Genomic DNA, 23,696 nt, shown 5'->3' on the forward strand with positions numbered 1-23,696 from the left:
GTGGTGTTTCAAGACAGGTTAGAGTGTAAAGATGTAATCAATTTAGATAGTTTCGTCTTTTATATCAAAATACACCAATCTTCTTTCCATAAGCAAGTCCAATTTAGCATGATTTGCATTTATAACTGAAATTCACCCGAATAAAGCCAGTATGCATGGGAGTATAATTGTGCTTTGAGGAGTATTGAAATTTCTACCACATGGCCATGACATATGAATGCAGTAGTTGCAGTATTTAGGATGTGTCAAGTGGAAAATAATTCTCCAAGAGTACAAAAAATAATGTGCACAAAATATTTCATTTTGGGGAAGATATCGTGTATGAACAAATATGAGATCCCACAATGAGTATTTTAAACAATTACATGATTGTCAGTATTAAAAATTAACATAGATGAGATGTAATTGTGCAAAAGCAGCATGCACCAGTAATGTTTGTTGTTCAGAATTTGAAGAAAACAAATCAATGCTTAGAAATAGGGTATTGTAAATACATGAGTTTGGTGGAAGGCTATGTAGTATTGTTACTACATCAGATTTTGAAGAAAACAAATCAATGCCTAGAAATAGGGTATTGTTACTACATGGGTTTGGTGGAGAGCTATGTAGTATTGTTGCTACATCAGGTTTTAGAGATCACAAAATCAGTGGTGGGAAAAAGGGTATTGTTAATGCATATGTTTGGGAATTAACCATGTAGTATTGTTACTAGTATGTTTACTAATACAACATGATTCACTTTATAACTTCTTGTGCTTCTTCTTATTAAACTTGATATTGTGTGTACAGGGTTTAAAATTCCTTTAAAAAGGACAAGCAAGCAATTCCTTTTTTATTCTGACAGCCATTTTTGTAATATACATTGTTTAAATTTAATTACATATATGTGCATTAAAATTTACAAGTTAGAAGATGAATAACAATGACAAAGACATATTCCATCACAATTTTCATCTTGTACCTAATGATTAAATAATCCGTTTTCCCCACTGAAAGAGAGAGAGACAGACAGACAAAGATGTCTTCACAATTGTAAATTTGTATTGTTTACTTACCTGATAACTGATCTTACTCATGTACAAGTGCAGTACCATATTCCAATATTAATTAATACCACTAGTTAAGAGATTCCTTCTAATTTTTGTTTCCACTTCCATTATTAAAAGAATCACATGGTTTTGTACTGGTATTTACATGCTTATTATTATTATTATTATTAGCTAAATGAACTCTCACAGAGCACAGTCTGACATGACATCTCATCCTACCGATTGTCAGCCAGTTAAGTAAGTTTGAAAAGATGGCTCTTTATTTCTGACTGCCTTACCTTTTAGTTGTCTCTATGTCAGCTGTATGCCCAGAGGATACTTTTAGACAAGCTTTAATCAGGACTTTTACTCTTCATATATACTAGCCTTCAGATTGCAGATAGTTATCATGGTGGTCAAGAATTAAAGGGGTGTTTTTGTTCTTGAAAAACCTTTAGGGCTAACATTCTTGAAAATCACGTTTTTCTAAACACAACTATGTCAGGGGTTTGGGAGTCCTAAATTGTGTATTTTCATGAGACATGGCCTGTTATTGCAGTTATGTGAATGGAAGTAATATTGATTTGGGGTTTTCACTGGAAGACTTCTTATGATGTCTTGTTGGTCCTAAATGGACATATGTGCCGATCTGGCCTCCAGTATGGCTGCCACACTGACTAGATTGAAAATCTTGTTACATATATTGCCACTTGTCCTGGATGGATGGTCACATAAACATGGAGTCTTTTGTTGATATCTAGTTGGACCTTAATGAAAAGGGTTCTTTGGTAGCTCATTTGGTAGAGCAAGGTTTGCAGGTTCAGAAGTCACCCAAGCCATTCTGGGTTGATTGCCTTGATGTGTCCTTGGGAAATGCTGTTAGCTTCCAACATCCAGTTATTACTTATCCTCCTTGATGGATGGTCATATCATTTGTTTCACCAAAAATGTCTTTTGATGTTTATATGGTCCTTAATGAAAATGGTGGTGATTGACAGCCAGTGTGGCTACTGCAGCAGCCATCTTGAAAAACTTGTTCTGGCTTCTTCACCTGAATAGATAGTCATATTCACAGAGGGTTTTCATCAAAAGACATTTAATGATGTCTAATTTGCCCTAAATGACGATAGTGCCAACCTTATATCCATTATGACTGTCAGATGAAGCTTCTTTAAAACTCTTGTTATTGCTAAATATTATCAGATGGTTTTAGCAATCGTTGGTTGAAAAGAAATGGTTTTATATTGAATGTGTGAAAATTCTTCACAGTCACTGGAGCATCAGTTCTTTTGAGGGACTCTTGTTTAAAATTGAGGTTTAATTTCCTCCAAAAAATGATAAGTTCTAGAAAAGACTCTCAGTCACCCATGCTGTTTTATTTCTTCAGATCACAGCCATGACTGCTGACATTATTTACATATTTGGATAAGATATTGGAACCCTATATAAAGCTAAGTTTTTTAATTAAATGTGGATTTTGTAAAAAAATACAAATGTTTCTTATTTTTTCTTCAGGGTAAACCTTTGAAGGAGAAGTGCCTACTTGAACTGCAAGTTGAGCGGAATTTAGAAGGAGACCTGAGTCATGTTGTGCCAGACTGGAGGGTCAGTGGAGCACTGTCCTCTGTCCATTTTACACTAGATATTGCTCAATACAAGCTGATTCGTGGAATCCTGGATCACAATTTTGGTGAAAAACTGGAAATGTTTCAGAGGCCTCTTATGACGCACTTGCAGGACCCCAAGATACAGGTTACAATTATAGTTTTAGTTTTGTTGAGAGAGGTCAAGCTTATAATATTAGAACTTTTGATTTTTAATCAGATTCAGTATTAATTCAAAAAATTCTGTTTGTGAATAATATTACATAATACTTTGTTCTTAATAACTCTTCATCAATTTTTTCTCTTTCTTTTCATTAATATCTTCTAACGAAATTAGTTTTTTGTTCCTATGATCATAAAAGCTTTTGTAGCAGCTGTATACATTATGTATGTATTTTATATGGTTCAGCAGCATGTCAGCACAGTATGGGTTATAACGTGCCAGTTAAAAGTTAAGTTCTACAAATGTAAAGATAGAGAATTACAAAAAATGTGGTAGATAGAGCCTTCCAAAACAAATGTAAACATGTATTACAAGGTAAAATATAAAAGATAAAAGATGTGAAATGTTTTTAAAGGTATATAAAATAAAAGATTAACTTAGAGAATCTTTGCACACACACACACACACACAGTGAGAGAGAAGGAAGATGACTGTTACGTTATTCATACCATAGGATGTGCATTAAGTTGGTTTTCGGTGAGCAAATTTAACAGCATGAGCAGAAACTGTAGAAACTTGCCAACTTCAATAGAATTTGTATCATTATTTCTTCACAAAAATAAGTAACCAGTAACATGATCGATTCAGCTATGTTACACATTCAGGAAATATAAGCTTGTGTTATACACATGGATTCCATGCATGCTTATGATTTTAATTCATAAAATACATCAAATAGCCTGGTGAGAAAGGAAAAATGATGTTGTGATTGCACTTTTTAGACTTTATTCCAGGTGATTGAATTTTTTTGGAACCGGACAAGTTGCATTATTAGAGGTTTTACAACTCTTGACAATAAAAACTGTTTTCACATAATTGAAAATATATCTCAACTCATGAAAATGAAAACATTTTGTTTGCATATCACACATATTTATTAAAGATCATATATTTATCTTTTATTTTCAGGGAAAGACAAGAGTAAGATCTAATGTTTTTATTTTGGTTCAGTCAGTTTTCCATAACCTTGTATCCAGGCATTAGCAAATATCGGATGATTAGTTTTGTTCTTTACCCATTGCACATCTGTTTGTTAGATGAAAAGAAATCAGTAAGGCTTACCGAATCATAATAATATTTCAGCATATCTGAAGTGATATATTTAGGAAAAGTCAAGATTACACATCATATAGTGTCATCAGTGTGAAACTGCATTAAAGATTCTTTGAATGTAATGTTATACAGACCCTAGTCATTGTGAAATTCAAGGTAGAAAAATCTTTTTTAAATATGAAATGCAGAAGATAGATATTAATAATTTTGAAACGAGTTGTTTTGATGATAGGTAATTGTAAAGTTCATAGCTTGTGTGCCAGTTATTTAGAGGCAAAGCAGCAAAGGCTGATTGATATAAATATGGCAGGAACACATCTACAGTCAAACCCACTTATCTTGACCTTAGTTATCTCAAGAACCTGTGTGTGTAGAACGTTTTGGTCCATCCTGAAAAAAAATCCTTTGTTATACTAATTTTTCCCCGCTTATCTCGAGCCCTGTTAACTCATTCGGCCCCAAGAGTTTTTTGGCATTTTCGTCTGAAATGCGAGTAGGAAAGACATTTTGGGGGCTATTTCTGAATACATCATAATACATCGGATTTCAACAGATTTTCTATGAAACTAATGCCTAGTTGTATTAGAAACATCGTTTTCCATTGGTTATTTTGCTTGCGCATGAGCAGAAGCATAAAACTTGATTTTTAATATTAAAAATTTCTTAATGGACCCATCATTTTCATATGAAGACCACTCTTTATTCCAAATGCCCATCTTATCCTAGTTTTTGCAAAGTTTCACCTGTCTGTGTGCAGTTCAGACTGGTCTGCCTTAGAACTAAGGCCAAAAGGTCTAAAATCCAGACACAAAATTGCATTCCGACCACGAGAAAATTTTGGGTGAAAACAAAACAGGTCCAAAAAGTGAGGTTTTTCCCTCTCTATTTTGTAGTGCAACTAGAACTTCCAGATTATTTGGTATCATTGTAGAGCCATATCTGTTTGCTTTTTTGTAATACCACCCACTTTGGTGTTTCTTAAATGACCTTGATGCTGCAGAGCTCAAAAATAGGTTACAGCCTCATCACGCCTATGGGCGGGATTGGGGCCGAATGAATTAGTCAAGTTTATGGAAATTTCTTAAAAATTGTCAAATAATGGCTATTTTTGTAATTTATGTGCAGTACTGATGCACAAATGATGAAATAAATAAGTAATATTCAGATTTGGTGATGTCACCAAAATTCTCCCATTAACTCATTCAGCCCCAGATGTTTTTGTTGTTTTCGCCTGAAATGCGAGTAGGAAAGACATTTTGGGGGCTATTTCTGAATACATCATAATACATCGGCTTTCAACAGATTTTCCATGAGACTAATGCCTAGTTGTATTAGAAACATCCTTTTCCATTGGTTATTTTGCTTGCACATGAGCAGAAGTGTAAAAGTTTCAAAAATACTGGCATATACTGGTGTAAAGGAACCTCTGATAATCAACAAAAACAATTGATTTTCACTCACACTATTGGTTAGTTACATTTTGCTGCTAATCATAAGTCAACACTAACAAAAGAAAATACTTTATAAAAAAAGTATAGTCCTGCATGTATATGTACTTAAATTGGCCTGTATTTTGTACATTGTGAGAAAATCGTTGTCTTTCTGAGGCTATCAAAGGGATGTGGCTGTTCACAGGGAAATAAAAACAACTTTAAACCACTGACATTGTTGCAGTAACTTAAATGTAAAAATGGGTGACTTGTTACTTAATCTCATTTAAAAGACCTCCAATCGTCTTTTTTGCGACCAGGCATAACTGAATTGTTTTTTTTTTAATGTGCATTAGAAATGTCATTTGTTTTTAGAAACAAAACTTCTCAGTCTTGGTACTTCAGATGCATAACTATTGTTCCGCAGTAGATTTGTCAGTTAAACTCTGATATCTCGGGACCCAGTTCTCTTTACAATTTTTTTGCACTCCCGATGTAATCGAGATAACCGGGTTTGACTGTATCTATCTATCTATCTGTCTGTCTGTCTATCTATCTATCTATCTATCTATCTATCTATCTATCTATCTATCTATCTATCTATCTATCTGTCTGTCTGTCTGTCTGTCTGTCAAGCTAGCAATTGATGGCAATTGCAGTATTGGTGGCATTCATACTAAGATTTTAGTTTTCTATTTTCCAGTTTTTGAAAGTCAAATATCATTCTTATTAATATATTTAACTGAAAACTGTTATGTATGTGTAAAATGTTTACCATGATATATCTTGAGTTCCCATTGCACCTGCTTACAGTTCCTGTCATGTCTGCTTATGGTTCCCGTCTCACTTGTTGATGGTTCCTGTCTCACTTGTTGATGGTTCCTGTCTCACATATGGTTCCAATTTCTCCATCAGAATCATTCCCTGATCATATTAACATTAAGAATATAAACTTGCTACCTCCCAAATCCAGTCCTCCTAAAAAAAGAAAATCATCTTTTCTGACTATACAGACCTGCCAACTCTTATGATTTTGCCTTAAAAGTCTTACGAAAATTACCCTTAAAATACGGACTTAAGGCATACAAGCAAAAACTACGAAGAAATGATCTTTGCAGAAAAATCCAGATAATTCGTTTATCTGTGTTTTATTTGGATCCAGGTTTCATATTAGAATTAGTGAAATTAGTTAGGGAACCAGATTGACTTTACATCAGCACCCCTGACGCTTTAAATTGCACCTCTTTGTTCATGCAAAGTGTCTGCATGATCAAACTGTTGATTATATCATTTTTTTAAAATGGAATCCTGAAAGTGATTAATGTTTAAGACAAAAGGGAAAATAAGCTTCTAGAAAAGTGTTAATAATCAACACAGAAGAATAAAAAGGCATATTCACATTCTTGTGAATAAGTTGGAAAGGACACAATTATGTTTATTGGACATCACATGCCAATTTGAGTATGTCTCATGGAGGGAGATATGATTGCCATCATCACATGAAATGGAAAAAGAATTTCTAAAAATTACAACAAGTTGAGAGATAGCAACAAGCCATTGAGTTGCATAGGGTTTGGAACTAAAGTTTGGGAAACTGTACTAGTGGTAAAAAAAAAGGCCTACGTGTACTTTACAAACTTTTCATTCGAACATAATGTTATCGTCACTGCATTGAACTTTTAATTGTTTTCCAGCTTTACATTAGCAGTTACTGATATTTTACTTACTGAAAACTAGTCAATCTTACAGAAAGAATCAGCTGCCTTACTGTGATGGTCTTGTTGAGGTTGGCAGGTCTGACTATATCATATTGACAAAAGGGATCAACTCTTGCACATTATCCCCACCTACCCCACTGCTACCAGGTGTTGCTGGTTTTAAGCTTTTGCTTCCATACACACAAGTTAATATATACTTGCTGAAAATCCTGCTAATAGCTCCATAGTTTTCAGCCATCTAACTAAATATGCCAGCGGGTACCTGGGTACCCACACGTTGATAATAACCCGAATAATAAAATGCACAACCAGGTACCTGTTAAAGCATAACAAGTTTTCCAAGTTTAGAGTGAGACAGAATAGTAATTACAGTTCGAGGTTCATGTCGTGTGCACACTTTTTTCATCATCACACGGGTTCATATCATTGCTTACAATTTACTTGCCATACAAGTACTGTATAATAATATAAAGGAGGACACTTCTCTCCTTTCTTGTGCAGCTATTTAAGAATCAGTGCTGATATTTCAAGCTAGACTTTTCTAACTTTGTGCCCATCTATGTTCATGGTCCATTTTTCTCGCGATTTTAACATGCTTGTTTTGAGATCCTGATGACATTAACTGGGTCAATACCTTTCGTCAACAGCAACAGTTTGTACTGATTAAGAAATATTCAGTGAAATAAAATGTAAATATTTATAACAGTTTAAATAAAGAAAGCACAATAGAAATGTGTTAGCTGGAGCAAGTGTTAGCTGTTCAAGTTGGAGGTGCTGTTCACATATTCATTTATTGGACCTTTTTATTAGTGGGAAACCCAAGACAGATATTTTTGTAAATGCAAAGGCAACACAAAAATTTGGTTTCTATAACATGCACTTCTTATACTGTTAGGAAAAAATGAACATAATTGGCGACTATACAGAATGAAATTTTTCACTGAAATGTATAAATATAAGGGGAAAAAAATCTTTGTTATTTAATAACATTAAACAAAAATCTAATAAAAATTCACCAGTGTGTAAATGTGTTAATTTTTGCATGAATTTTCCATGAAACAGTTACAAGAAAACAGACGGGTTTCTTGAATGTGAAACCACTTGTCATAGATTCATTCTATTTTGATACTACATATGTAGTGGACTATTCTAAATTGAAAATAAATGTCGCCCGATATCATTTACCCCCCCCCCCCATGTGACAGCTGGATTTTATATGACTGAAAAATGTTAGAGGAGTGGGACTTTGTTAAACTTAAAAACATGTTCACTGGACAGTCATTAAGGGATGAACCATGGCAGGTCGAGGATAATATGACAATCATCAGTTATGGACTTAGACTGTTCATGAAAGTTACTATAGACATGTAGACTAGTTGAAGTGTTACGGATAAATAATTTATCAATTTCTTTTGTGTCTGCTCTCTTGTACTAACTACTTATCCACATGGATTTAGCCGATTTTTGACAAAATATTTAACTGCAGATCCAGGTAAGTAGCAAAAATAAATGTGTATTTTTCATAGTTTTCTGTAATTATCCTGCAAGTTCATCAAATTATGACCTAGATAAACATAAAAAGAGAGTAACCTTATAAATTTATTTCTCAGTTGAATTTCAGAATTGATGCGGAAGTTTTATTTTACATAGCTTCATAGATGCATACAGTGAAACTTTCTATTACTGGTTCCTCTGTCTCCTTTGTAATCCTGTCTCTTCCATTACCCTGTTCTCCTCCATAACCCAGTCTCCTTTTGAACCCATTCTCCTACAACTCTGAATCTCTTGTTATCTAGTCCTCTCCATAACCCATTCCCCTATGTAATATGGTCTCCTGTAACCCAGTGTAGGGTCTCCATTGTCCGATTCATGGAATTTTTACCCCAGTGAATATGCATCATCTTATGCCAGTGCAAATTATTCACAACAAAAATACATTACATAATGAACAGTTTGAATACAAGAAATAATTCTGTTTCAACAGACAGTCCTGACAGGCAGAGTATGGAAGATGATCTCCATGGTAATTGATCTTCATAATGTGACAGTAGAACTTCTCAGCCAAGATCAAGACTCACAGCATGAGCAAAAATCCCTTGCAAGACTGGACTTCATTTCATCTCGGCTCTCCTATGACAGCTTTTCTGATCAGTCCAAAGAAGTAGACCTGGTGTCTCATGAAATTGTTGCTAGTGATACAAGGTATAGAGGTAAGAGTTTTGCAGGTATTTAAAATAATTGTTCCAATAGAACATTTTACATCAGCTCTCATTTCAAATCTGATATATGTGTTATGTATATTTAATTTGCATTTTTTTTTTGTACATTCATTATATGCTATGGAAAATTGTATTTTGGATTTGACCATGTCCAAAGTCAAGTTCTTTTTCAACCTGACCTGAATCATTGATTTTGGTTCTGTAAACAAAATCTTTATTTCAGTCCAGAACATTGGAAATTCCCCACAGAATTCTTGGTCTACCTGTTTACCATATTTTATATAATTTTAGTAACAGTTCTTTTAATTATAATTAAGATTTTAACTTGTAAACATTTGGAACTTTCCAGGATGAAATTTTCCATAAAGTAATATTATATTTTTTTTTATTCAACAAAAGACTTGGCACATCACTATTACTCAGGCCATCACAGGCACTTCAACACTTCCAGCATTGGATGCATTTTAAAATTGCACTAAAAGTTTATTCAGAACTTTAATTATTAGGACTTGTTAGAAATTCTAGGATTATTTGAGATTTAATTTGCTATACTGTAAGTTCTTTTCACATTTTTTCACTTTGTTTTCTTGGGAAATAAATTATTTGTTGAATTTTACAAGGCTTGTTGCTTTTCATTAGTTTAAGTTTAAAACTTTAGAGTCATAATAGAAAATTGGAGCCTCATTCTTGGGATACGAATTTCTCAAATACATTCAGGAAAACTTTTTTAAATTTAAATTTCACATTTTAGAAATCTATGGTGAAACAAACAAGCTTTCACAATCTCATCTAAGGTAGAGAACTTTGTTTTTAATCGTGTGTAGGAGAGGTTAAAAAAAATTGAAAATGAAATTACAGGTAAAAAGGTTGGAATTTGGTTTAAGACAGGTTCATTTTCAGCTAGAAATGATACAATGCAAAGAGAGAGGGAAGTGGGAGTATAGAATGATACAAATGCAAAGAGAGAGGAAAGTGGGAGTATAGAATGATACAAATGCAAAGAGAGAGGGAAGTGGGAGTATAGAATGATACAAATGCAAAGAGGGAGGGAAGTGGGAGTATAGAATGATACAAATGCAAAGAGAGAGGGAAGTGGGAGAAATGCAATTTCAGAAAGAGAAAGATGAGTGGCAAATGCAGTTGCAGAAAGAGGAAAGAGATAGAAAGAGAAGATGGGCTAATGCAAATGAAAAGAGAAAAGGAAGAGAGGGAATTTCAATTTTGATTAAAAGATATAGAGCTGGCAAGTGGAAAGCACTCCCCCACTTTACATACAAATTCAGGTTTTGATGCTATCAGAAATATCAAGTTAGTTGTTGTTGTTGTAGGGTTTAATGCCATTTTTCAGCACACGATAGGCTATACATGGCGGCCAGTATTAATGGTGGAGGAAGAACCCGGGAAAACCCCGGAAAGAACCACCGACCCACGAGAAGCTACCGGCAAGCTTTCTCACATACCCACATTAGCCGAATCCGAGACTCGAACCCACGCAGATAGAGGTGAGATGGCAATGATCCGTAACGGAAAGCACTTTAGACCACTCGGCCACTCGGGGCCCCTCAAGTTAGTACCCCTTTTGGGGAAAAAGAAGTGGATCATTATTTTTGTCATTTTGAGCAAATTTTCTGCAACAGATCTATTCCAAAAGCTCTTATTTCTAAGAGGTCAAAGTCATGATTATTTATTGAAACCAATTCATTTTTTGGGTCAAACAAACCCCAGTCTGATTTTATTATGGAGAATTATAAACCATTCATTTCAAGCAGTTCTATATCACTCATGAGTGATTCTGCCAGTCCTATCCCTATTAATATATTCACTCATTAACCCTGGTGCCTCATTTACATGTCAGGAGGTAGTAGCCTACTTCTGAGCTCTGTAGCATCAAGGTCATTTACGATACACTAAAGTGGGTGGTATTATAGAAAGGTAGACAAATGTAACTCTACAATGATACCAACTAATCTGGACTTTCTAGTTTCTCTACAAAATACAGTGAAAAACACAATTTTTTGCGACCCTTTATATTTCTACCACAGATTCGCCCGTGGTCAGAATCTGATTGTATGTCAGGATTTTAGACTTTCTTGGCCACAGATCTAAAGCAGACTGGTCTGAACTGCATACAGACAGGTGAACCTTTGCAAAAAGTAGGTTAAGATGGGCATTTGGAATAAAAAGTGGTATGTATATGAAAATGATGGATCCATTAAGCCAACGAAAAAAAGAACTCAAACTTTTACCCTTCTGCTCATTAATGAGCAAAATAGACTATGAAAAACATAACTATGCATTAGGTTAACTGGAAATCTCTTCGAAGTCAATGTATTAGGATGTATTCAGAAATAGGCCCCCAAAATGTGTTCCTACTCTCATTTCAGGACAAAATGACAAAAAACTCTAGGAGTTAATGATTGAAGGGACACAAGAGCTTTTCAGAGCCTTGTCAGGTACTTTGCCTTTTTCTGAGAAGTCATCTAATAAGAGTGATCTTATTCAAGGAGTAGAGTGCAGCTTTGTTAATGTTCCTCTTCATTGTGTAAATTTGTTGTCAGACTTAGTCTCAAGACCCATGGCAGTTGGAACAGTGTTGTCTTTACAGATCGAGTGTATTCATTTATTACTAAGCAGTGACATAGTTGGAGATAAAATTGTGGTTAATCCATTAGTAACTGACAAGCCTTGTTTGGATCAGAAAGTTGATCCTATTAAAAATGAAATCCATAATTTGTCATCAGAAATGTTCTAAGTGAATCACAGTTCAAATCCCAATGGAAGTCCAAGATGGAAGGCAATGACATAAGCATTAGTTAGCATTGTACTGATGTGTCAACAGACTCTTCTTGGATCCCAGAAAATATTATTCCAGTTTTTTAATTCCATATAAATCCGGTAAATGTCTTTGTCCAAGAATTAATTTTGAGCACTTTTAAATTTCCAATGAAAGCAATTACTCGAATTCAGTAATTTGAAGAAGAAGAAAAAATCATCCCAAACTGGGCACAACATAAAACAACTTGGCGCCTCAAGTGTTAAGGCATGACTGATAGAATTCTTGTCATAATATCAGTTATAAGACTAACTAAAACACAAAACAGATTCCCAGATGAGAATCATGAGTTCATCCATTCATCCTTCTGAAAAAAATGGAAGTTTGTTTACAAATTAACATGTGCCTCATGTCATGTAGTCCAGGTATGATGTTGACTCAACTTAATGATTCTTACTCTGAGAAAGAATTTAAAAAAAATAAAAAAAAGTTATTTACCAAAACTGTCACTGACTTTAAGATAGCAACTAGTGTTTTTATTATTAGGTATTTACATCAACAACAACAAAAATCAATCAAGTCAAACAGAACTCAACTTAATTCAAAAACAAAATTCAAGTCCAGTAAACAATATTACATTACAAAAACATGTAATGGAATAAAAAAATATTTTAAAACTAAAAGACAAACAATTAATTTAAATTACATAACAATTTTGGGATTTTTATATAATGCAGTACTGACCATCAAAGTGGATGGAGCTAATGTCATGGTATAATTTTTCACTAATTGTGTTGTTGTTGTTGTTGTTGTTGTAGGGTTTAACGCCATTTTTCAGCACGCGATAGGCTATACATGGCGGCCAGTATTAATGGTGGAGGAAGAAACCGGGAAATCCCCGGAAAGAACCACCGACCCTCGAGAAGCTACTGGCAAGCTTTCTCACATATCCACATTGCACTAATTGTGTTCAAAAATCACTAATTTTTATCCCTAATTGTGAGTCTGGAGGGTTGGCAGCTCTTTTCAGGCTTTTGATGAAGTCACGTTTGCTCCTTGAATTAATTGATCAGCAAGTATTGATCACAGTGATCCTCTTTTAACTACTTATTTTCTTTATTATAACCAGGATGATGAACATCAATCATTTGTTGTCGAATAGGAACATGATCCTGAGATCTCCATTTTGTTTCAGAGGGCTATTAGCAAAACTGAGGCCACAGAAGTACCTGTTTGTTATTTTGTTGAAAATAGGGTCCTTATGAGAAAATGGAGACCAGCTGAGGTACAAGCTGGTGACAAGTGGTCAGTGAGCTATCTAATTGTGGTTCCAAAGTTGTATAAACAGGAATTTCTAAGTTTAGCCCATGAAATTCCTTAGGCTGGTCATTTAAGGATCAATAAGACTGATGACAGATCTTGAATCATTCTATTGGCCAAAAATAAAAATTAAAACTAAGATTTTATCTTCTAAACATTTGGAACCTACCAGATTGAAATTTTCCATTATGTAATATTATTTTTTTTGATGATTCAACAAAAGACTGTTGGCACAACACTATGACACAGGTCATCACAGGCATTTCAACACTTCCAGCACTGGATTTATTTTGAATAGCAATGAAGTTTATTCAAAACTTTAATTATATGTATTAAGACTTGCCTTAGAAATTCTAGGATTATTTGAGATTTAATTTGCAATACCATAAGTTCCTTTTACATATTTGACTTGATGTTCTCGGGAAATGAATTATTTGTTGAATTTTACAAAGCTTATTGCTTTTCGCTCATTTCTCTTTTTTTCAGCCCATAGAGTTGTAATATATGGGCAAGTTGAATAAGTTTTATATTTTGCAAATGTTGGCAAGCAAGAACATCAAAAACATTTAACAAATTTCATAAATTTCATTTTAATTTGTACAGTTTTATGATTCTATGTAGCACAGTATCAAAAATGAAATATTTTACGTAAGTGTTTAGATAATTGCATTGGTCGAACTAGAAATGAAATTACGTAATGCTGTTGTTACATGATTGCATTTATCTGTTGTAATGAATGTGAGTATGTGAGAAAGCTTTCTGTGGGTCACTGGTTCTTCCAGCCAGTTATACTGATCACCTTGTATAGTTTATTATGCTGGAAAATCACTAAACCCACAACAATGACATCAACAACAAGAATCTTTTCTGATGCCATAGTCTGACACACCTAGTATGACACCTTCATATTTCACACGTAAATATAAAAAAAATCTAAAATTGCTCAAAACTACAGTATTTAATATATATGTTTGGACACCACCATTTGTGCATGTAATTTTGGGACAATGAAATCATTCTATTTATGCATTCATATATTTGGCATAAATGTAGCGTTATACCAACAAGATGGAAAGTGGAGGAATGGATTGTTTATCATTGGAAACAGCCTTGGGAAGTTTAATGTATGAATCAGATTGTCAAAATTGAGAAAACTACATTTCATGATGCATTAGATCTCTCGCACTGATATAACAGTAACATTGGTTTAAAACAATATTATGCATCTGTAGAAGACATATCTTAATCTCAGAAGAATATGCTGCCCTTTATTAAAAGAGAGTCTGTTGAAGTCAGTCTTCTTTTCTAAAATTTTCTATACTAGATACTGTAATAGTAAAACATGCATCCAGACAGATACCAGCTGCATAGTAATTATATAGTAAATAAATGAACACAGTTTGTTGTAAGCATCCTTGTTGTTCACATTATTCATAAGGATAGAAAGATGACATACAGATGTTTATATTTTGAATGTTTGTACAATTCAGAGAGGGCACTACCTGATAGGATGTGGAGGCATTCTGTTCCATCTCCTGGGGTAATATAGTCACCCCTGGTCCCTGACCAGCTTTGTTATCTTGCCTGACCAGCTTTGTTATCTTGTAACTTTTTAGTGGACATTGGTCTTGTTGAGTCATTTTTTTCAACTGATCACTGATGCAAAGTTTATTTACTCCTAGCTGCCAGTGCAGTCGCTTATTGGATCATGTGACATTTGCTGTCTCCTATTTTAGGGGGTTTCTATTATCACAGCCTGTTGTTGCAGCAGTTGTACTGCTGTTCAGACTCCATTAATGTTGAATGCAGCCAGGTTTTTGTACAGCCGGGATTTACTTGAATAGTGATAGAACATAAAACCCAAATGAGCTTTTACGTAAAAATATCAGTAAAAAATTTAGATTAAAAGAAAACCATAAGGATATCCATTATAAAAAGGAGCTCCAGTGTCCAGACACTTTAGCCAACCTGACCACAACATAAATTATCTTGGTATCTCATAATAAAAATGACCGGGGTCCCGAGTGGCCGAGTGGTCTAAAGCGTTCTCCGTTACGGATCACTGCCATCTCACCTGTATCTGCGTGGGTTTGAATCTCGGATTCAGCCAATGTGGGTATGTGAGAAAGCTTGCCAGTAGCTTCTCGTGGGTTGGTGGTTCTTTCCGGGGTTTTCCTCGTGTTCTTCCTCCACCATTAATACTGGCCGCCATGTATAGCCTATCATGTGCTGAAAAATGGCGTTAAACCCTAAAACAACAACAACAACAACAATAAAAATGACCCACTCTGATCTAGAGCTCTCTGGTAGCAAACCTAATTGAAAAGATTGATAACTTGACTGGATACACCATTTACATACTCTGCAGCCAGTATGGAACAAACTGGAGTCTAGGTGTGTCTTAGTTTATAGAGTTTAGTTTATGTTCATCTCTCTAATATCATGTGTTGCTTTTTTGAGTCTTTATCACATTAGACTATCACCAGAATAAATATTGCCATTCTTCATTGCATCAGTGTTATGATGTTGAGCTACCCCTAGTGCTTAGATATGTCTTTGGGGCATTGAGATGTTTGTTATGCAATACATGTAGTTGTTGTTGTTGTTGTGGGGTTTAATGCCATTTTTCAGCACACTATAGGCTATGCATGGCGGCCAGTATTAATGGTGGCAGAAGAACCCGGGGAAAACCCCGAAAAGAACCACCAACCCACAAGAAGATATATGCAGTAGTTGATTGACATGTGTTTTATTCAGCAAAGAGGATGCCTGTAACGTGCATAAAGGGTTAGGATTTTTTATATTAAGATTTTGCCTTAAACAAGTTTCTTAAAAATCTTAAGTTGGTGAAAGAGAAGGGGAATGTCTGTATCTTAAACTTTCCAGATGCTGCTCACAATCAGCGCCCTAGTGTGTTCGAGAAAATCCTCCTGCCCACAAGTGAAACAGCTCCTGATAGTCTTCAGATGGAGTTGCACTTTCGCGCTTCAAAAAATGGTCAACGTTTCTTGATTCTGCTGAATAACATGAAGCTGATGTGCATCTTTGACTGGCTGCTGCTGGTGCATAAATTCCTGATGACTAATGCAGAAAATCCTTTCCAAGGAGGTATGTGTTTATAAATGTTCTGCACAATTTGGGAAGTGTCATTGATTTTGTCAACATGTTACTGTTCTTAATTTTGTTGCCATTTATAACACTGTTGTGAAGTTAATGTGGATGTATTTCGTATTGAGAGTGATTCTGCTTCCTTTCATAATCAGACTAATCAGTACTAGTACTGTATTATAATAGACATAATTTGTACTGAATTATGGCAAGCTGATTGAAATACAGTTCAGCATACTCGTATCAAATGTGTTTGTATTTGCTCATTCATTTTAATAAATTTAAATAGCTAAGTTTTTAATGATTTTGCTTTTAGCTGACTTAGTCATCTCATTAAATATGCAAAACTCTGAGGCAGTAGTATATAGAAATGGGGTTCTGGCTCACTTTTATGGTCAAGAGAGCCCCCATGGGTCTCTATGCTACTGGGTTATGGTGTTTCTGGCTCACTGCATGATAAAGAGTGTTTCATTGTCTATGGTTTACATTTTCGTGTGATAATTTCTGTGAGCGAGTGTGTCAGTACCACAGGTGGAGTAATGCTTACCATCAAAGGGACAAAGTACTCTTTTGTTGATGAGCATGGTGGATACGTTATATCGTTGTGATTGGAAAGTTCTCATGGAATAATGGCATAGATGTCCTTGTAGTGACTAGTGATGAATAGTGGCGATGTGAACAACAGTTTATTTTTACGCCTTTGGCTTTTTTCCTGATGGTATCAATATCGAGTGTGTGGCAGTACATTCTGGACCTAAGTCCTTTGAATTCTGTGATGGGTGTCCCACAAGTTTCTTCTTTGAACTTTCCAAGTTCCTTTTTATTATCTTTGCAGTGGAATGGAATTATTTCAGGATAATAGCTAAGATCAAAGAGGTCTCAGTGTTGATACAGATCCGCATAGACATCGTCGGTGTGAATTTCATGGATGAGAGTGAATCGGTATTTGTCATGAGCAGTGTGGCTTTGTCTCCGTATTCTTGTTTGAAGAAGTCAGAATGAAACTCGAGCATGAACATTTTGGAGAGTTCAAGAATGGCTGTGCCAACATAGATAGGTTTGTCTAGCTTGAGATGTGTTCCTCTTGATTCGATCATGACAAGTTAAGATTTTCATGCTGACAAAGGCATCATTGGTCATGAGCTTAACGTGTCATCGTTGGTTATTGACGACTTCAATTTTCTTTCTGCGTCTGATATTTTGCATGGTTTTTCCAAAGACTCTACTGTTCATGAGTTTCAAGAAATTTTGACTGAAGTCCGTACTGGCTTTGGTTCTTTGTCTCGTGTTGAAGTTGACGTAGGTTTTCATCCATGGAGATTGTTTAAACTTGAGAGCACGATGAACCTTGACAAGAACAAGTCCATGTTGGAGAGCTTGTTCAAGCAGTCGATAATGTATCTTGTAGCATGTTTTGTGGTTGAGATTGGGTATTAGTTTTTTCACCTCAGCATCTCCATGTCCATGCTTTTTTGCTCAAGTTGTTGTGAAGAAGCATCGAGCTGGTGACGAGTTTCTCAGCACAGAAGGGATAATTGTTATTAGCATTTTGGAGATCAGAGGGATGAAGGAGATCGACTTCAACCAAATAGCTATGTCCATCATCATATCCCACATGTCTTCCTCGAGGAACTGTTCTTCAGTGATTCAGTGAAAATCTCTGATGTGAAGGGGTTGTGACATGGCCCACCACAGAGTTTGTCAGTATCAAGGTAGAGGATTATGTGGATGGTTTTGTGGGATCGTAGTATTTCATGTTTTTGTTGTAGCTGATGGTTACTTTTTGTTCATTGGTGGATATTCAACTGCAAATCATTTGTTTGGTGAACATGAACATGTCCGGATCTGTAAAGAGTTCAATCTGAGCTTGTCTCACATTGAGGAGAGCATCCCAGGAGAGGAGAAATATCATAGCTGATCGAATTAGTAATGATCCATGCACATACGTCTAAAATTTTCGAAGACATCTGTGAGCAGAAGTATGCACGTTTTCAGGTACAGGTCCTGGTAATCTCCGAGAGTTTGACAGCCAAAGTCATTCCATATCTTGTCTTGGCATTCCTCATTGGTGATGTCAGAGAGATGTAAATGAGAATAGAAGGCATAAATTGTCAAACATTGAGAGCTACTCTAAGTTTGATAGCCATAAGTGTATGTAGTTCTTCATCAGTGGTAGATTTCAGAATGCATTGAAGGAGTTCCTTGTTGACTACTCTCAAGCACATGATGATGATCATAAATAAATCCTTTGTCATCTCTGTATGCTTTTTCGATGCACCTGGGGCTGGAAGATACTTGATCTTATCATGTTGCTGAAGGGCTTGTAGATCGATTTGGGTAGTTTTTTCTCGAATTCAGATTGCCTTGACCTGCTCATGATTTCAAACTGAATTCAAAGAAGTTTGGAAAGCTTAGCTGTTTTTCAGTTTAGTGCCTTGTACTTGTCCCACATTTTTTTCATGTACTGCTGCATGGTAAGGATCTCTTGTCCCGCCAGTGCCTTGACTGAGGTGACCACATTGTTGACTGGTATGGCAATTGAGCTCGCTTTCTCCATGTTTATTCTTATAACTAAGATAATTTTAATATTTTCTTTCAGCAGTTTTTTTGCTGATGCATTGCAGTGCTGTCTGATCAGATCCTCATCGTAATAGATCTTGACGATGCAGTTTCTAGATAACTCCGTATGTTGTTCTCACATGAGTAACACCTATTTGCATGCCACTCCCTGTGTTTTCATCAGCATCAGTTGGAGTATCACAGGAACGTTATTTCGAATCACTGTTGCAATGGCATCGTGGAGCGATTTTGGATTATGCGAGATCACATCAGTGATGAAGACCTCATCATCATCAAGACTGGCAGTATAGCTGCTGTAGCCAGACATTTTGTATTTATAATCCATAACATAATTTTTATCTTAGACTTTTTCGAATTGGCTCAGCGACATCAACCCACACTAGTTTCCCACCATGTCCATGATGAGGTCGTCAACGGTTCTCATCTCGCCGATGAGCAGTTGCATGTCAAAGAGGGCTCCACAAAAGTACAAACATATTTTATTTAGCATTTTCTGATATGACAGCATGGCCTACTTGGTGGCATTATTGGCCTCCAGTGATGGCTCTATGCATTTCATCATCGTTTGGAAGGCCAATCCTGCTCCAGACAAAATCAACATTATCAGATTGGCCATTGCACCCATGGAGATTACCCCGGTGGCAATCATGGCAAGTGGTGTCACCAAGATGAACCTCAGTATGCATTTGTATCTCCATATCCGTGCATGTACACATAGACTATTTTATGGTAATAGCGGTTATGTGATTTTAGCTCGACACTCTTCTGCCAACAAATTCTTGTCAATGTGATTGAAGTTCATCCTGTGCTTATAAACTGTGTTGTCAGCATCAACTAAACTTTGCAGCAGCAGTTCAAGCTGTGATAAATGCTCGCTTAAAAACTTCACATCCATGTAATTTTTATCCTCGCTGACCTTATTTTCACTCACCATTTCTCCAACAACCCATAGTAGAAATCTGTTTAAATCTTTTGTGATTTTCATCAGCTGATTTAATTTTACAAGATCTGACAGCATATCAGGAGTCGCTGCCAGCTCAAGATGGTCCAGATATCGCTGTTCTTCTATTACATGTAACAACTGGAAATCATCAGTAGAATAAGATGTTTTTCCGTGATATTTGTAAACATAATGATAAGATGGGGCATTTTATTTCCACATTGAGATTTACTTTTTTCAAGTTTTTTATTGCTGGAAACATGAAATCTCTGTCCCTGGAAGTCCACTGACTCCAGTATTTTCTTTGATATTTTTCTCAATCGTTCATTTTATCAAGCAGTTCCTGAGATGTTTTTGGAGTGTTGACAAAGTTTCCTTGTGGAAGCACACTTCCTTTTTTAAAAAGACTGCTCAATTGTTCATTTTCTTCCGGTGTGAAATTTTCCAAATACGTGTATGACACTGCAGCGATATCTGGATCGATTTTTCCTTGCATGTTATACAACATCATGTTGAAAAGTGCTTCCATGTCCTTATTGTTTTCAAGAACTGGTTGTTTTTTGCTACTGGTTGAGGAACAACTTCACTGTCGAGTGCCAGCATGATCACGGTCTTGCACTCTGTTCCAGTATGTTGAAGAAGAAAATAAATTTGTCGATGGCATTACGCATTTTTCAGTTCCGCGAAATCTCTTTTTGGCTACTATTTTGTACATGCATTCATAATCTTTCTTGAGTGCATCATTGTCTTCCTTTTGACCAAACTGTCATCATTTAATAAATCCAGTTTTCATGATCATGTCCGCGATGCTCAGATGCAGCTCTGCGATGATGTTGTCAATAATTTCCTCTATGGTTGTGACCATCTGAGTCGATTCTCTGTTGTTTCAAAATGTAAGTACAGCAAAAGACTTGTCAGTGGTGTCTCTGAGCTGCTCTTGTTGCACATGCCTAACTGAATCATGTGACATTTTTATCTCATGTTTCCACCGTTCATGTGCATTTTCTACTGATAACTTACTCGTGTTTTTCACCTGATTGATATCTGAGTAAATCCCCATGGTCTGCTTGAGCATGTGATTGTCATTTCCAGCATACGACTCATCCTGCCTGTAAATATCGTCAAACATTAACTGGTAAAGTTTGATAGCTACTCTGACAATTTCCGCCATGGCTAAATCTATATAATGCTAAAATATCGGTGTAAAAATTTTAAAATAACTTAACTCAGGGTTAGAAGGTTCTGCCATGAGCACAGTAAATTTAAATGTGGAATACTTCATGGTTGTGTTCGATGCGGCAAGGTAAAATCCGATCACTGCTGTATCATGTAAAGCATACTTGCAGTGCTGTCAGGTTAAATGCCATCGAGTCTCCACACAAGGATGAGTTGTGTTCCAGAGCTGCGCCAATGCACTTGAAATTTCCAGATGGCTACTGCTGCAGGTAACTGCACCTAAAGCCAGAAATTGGATGTAATTCCAGCTGTGGCCTACTCATTTCCAACATCCGATGCCACCAGACCTCCCGTGGTCGAAAACTTTGTGCCACCAAACAAATTTAACTGAGAATATGAGATCGCTTGGGTGTTATCAGTGATGGGCCATGTAGTAGGAAGTCCATATAATTTTTTCCTTCCATTATTGTCATTCTGTACAGGCTAAATTTGGCTTTTTATAAGTCGAACGGGCCACTGATAAATTGAATTGTTCACACAAAGTCTTGCCACCATTTGAATCGCAGTTAGTGTGTAAGTTCCTGTAGCTTCTCTATCGATCCACATAGAATGGTCCATAGTTCCAAAATAGTAAACCATCGTTGATCTCATGTTCACCCTGGTATACACTCCATTTTGTCTAGAATTCTATGATGTTGTTCCAGAGGGAGATGATGATATGTAAAGATTGCTAGTCACTTGGCAAGTCACAGATATCACACCAGCCTTTTTATCATATTTATTAAGCAGTGCCACATCAAGATCTGCTGACAAGACAGCCTGAGAAGATACAAGAGCCTGTTGGAGCTGGTAAACCATTTTTCCTCCCATGTAAATATTTCCTGTCATTTCTCCTCCATTCAACAACAATTTATTCTTTGCCAGTCCACTGATGTGCAACCATCATGTGTTGTTGGCATCCGAGGGTGGGTACCTTATACCGTTGAGATTGGTGGTGCTGTGACCACTCATGTTGAGATTTCCCTGCATGGAATCCCTGGCACATTTGCAGACCTGCCAACCCTTACGATTTAGCCTTAAGTCTTACGTAAAATACTACAGAAAAAAGATCATTGCCTAAAAATCCGGATAATTGGTTCATCCTTGTTTGATTTGGATCTGGGTTTCATATTCAAATTAGCAAAATTAGTCAGGGAACCAGTCTAACTTTACAGCAGCACATCAGACGCTTTAAACTGCACCTGTTTGTTCATGTGAAGTGTCTGCATGATCAAACTGTTGAATATATATTTTTTTTTAAAACTGGCATCCAGCAAGCTATGCATATTTAATACGAAAGTGAAAATAAGCCTCTTGAAAAGTGTTAATAATCAACATAGAAGAATAAAAAGGAGTATTCAGATTCTTGTGAATAAGAGCTGGAAAGACACAGTTACGATTATTGGACATTACATGCTAATTTGAGTATGTCCTGTGGCAGGAGATATGATTCATTGATTGCTGTCATCATGTGGAATGGAAAAAAGAATTTCCAAGGATTAACATCACATTGAGAGATAGCAACAAGCCACTGAGATGCATTGGATTTGAAACTAAAATTTGTGCAACTGTGGTAAATAATGTCTACGTTTACTTTACAAACTTTTCAGTTGAATGTAATATTTATCGTTGCTGCACGTTTCAGATACTAAACTTTTAATGACCTTTTTCCAGCTTATGTTAATTTGTGTTACACCTAACTGAAGACTGGTCAATCTTTCAGAAAAAATCAACTGCCTTACTGAGACAGACTCGTAGGTTTTTGCAGGTCTGTGGTTGACCATTTAGTCAAGCTCATCCTGACTCTCATAAGAATTGCTGCTTGACCCAATAAGCTTACCAAAAGAACTGTAATACATAGTTTGCAGATAAGGTTGACTCATGTGAATGATTCATGGAATGAATTATAGAAAATGATCATCATTAACTTTGACACAGAGGAGAAAACAATGCCGCATCCGCATCATTTTTTTTAATGCTTGATTGCCTTGACAGGATCATGGGTCCTACCAGTCATGGTAAAACCAATCTCCTCCTAAATCTCCTGTTGAATAAGATGCTAAAGTATGATCGTGCCATGATTTACATGTTCAATCTTCAACATGACAAATACCACACTCTGATGAATTTGGAAATACTGTGGAAGACATTTTCACCCTATCCTTTCCAGATGAAATCTAACTCATAGAATTCGATTCAGACACACACAAGATCATCGCGTTTGATGACATTAAAATTGACTGTGAGAACATGAATAAGATCTGTGAGTATTTTTCATTGTTGAGACACAAGCGCTACAACAGTATTTTATTCAGTTGTACTATGATATGCCTAAATACATCCGATGAAACATAGGATGTTTTGTGTTGTCTTCAGTATAATCATGACATCGATGTAATTGCGAGAGATCAATGGCATCACCTCCAAACAATTCAATCACTGATATGCTGCAGCAACATCGGGATCCAAACACGATTTCATGACC

The 23,696-nt window shown here is 35.9% G+C and overlaps 1 protein-coding gene across 6 annotated transcripts in view; it reads left to right on the forward strand.

The window, feature by feature from the left end:
* LOC149796476 (intermembrane lipid transfer protein VPS13D-like) overlaps nucleotides 1-23,696 on the forward strand; it is a 360,667-nt gene that overhangs the window by 173,321 nt on the left and 163,650 nt on the right. For 3 of the 6 annotated variants that reach the window (XM_089961181.1, XM_089961184.1, XM_089961182.1), the window contains exons 36-39: nucleotides 2,544-2,780; nucleotides 3,765-3,776; nucleotides 9,041-9,266; nucleotides 16,255-16,476. In XM_089961181.1, the coding sequence (XP_089817307.1) occupies nucleotides 2,544-2,780; nucleotides 3,765-3,776; nucleotides 9,041-9,266; nucleotides 16,255-16,476 (697 nt within the window). The remainder of the gene's footprint in view (nucleotides 1-2,543; nucleotides 2,781-3,764; nucleotides 3,777-9,040; nucleotides 9,267-16,254; nucleotides 16,477-23,696) is intronic. The other 3 variants (XM_089961183.1, XM_089961186.1, XM_089961187.1) reach the window with 1 other exon arrangement.

This window comes from Sinohyriopsis cumingii, chromosome 6 (genome assembly GCF_028554795.1).
Source record: "Sinohyriopsis cumingii isolate HCF-2022 chromosome 6, ASM2855479v2, whole genome shotgun sequence".
Classification (NCBI taxonomy): Eukaryota; Metazoa; Mollusca; class Bivalvia; order Unionida; family Unionidae; genus Sinohyriopsis; species Sinohyriopsis cumingii.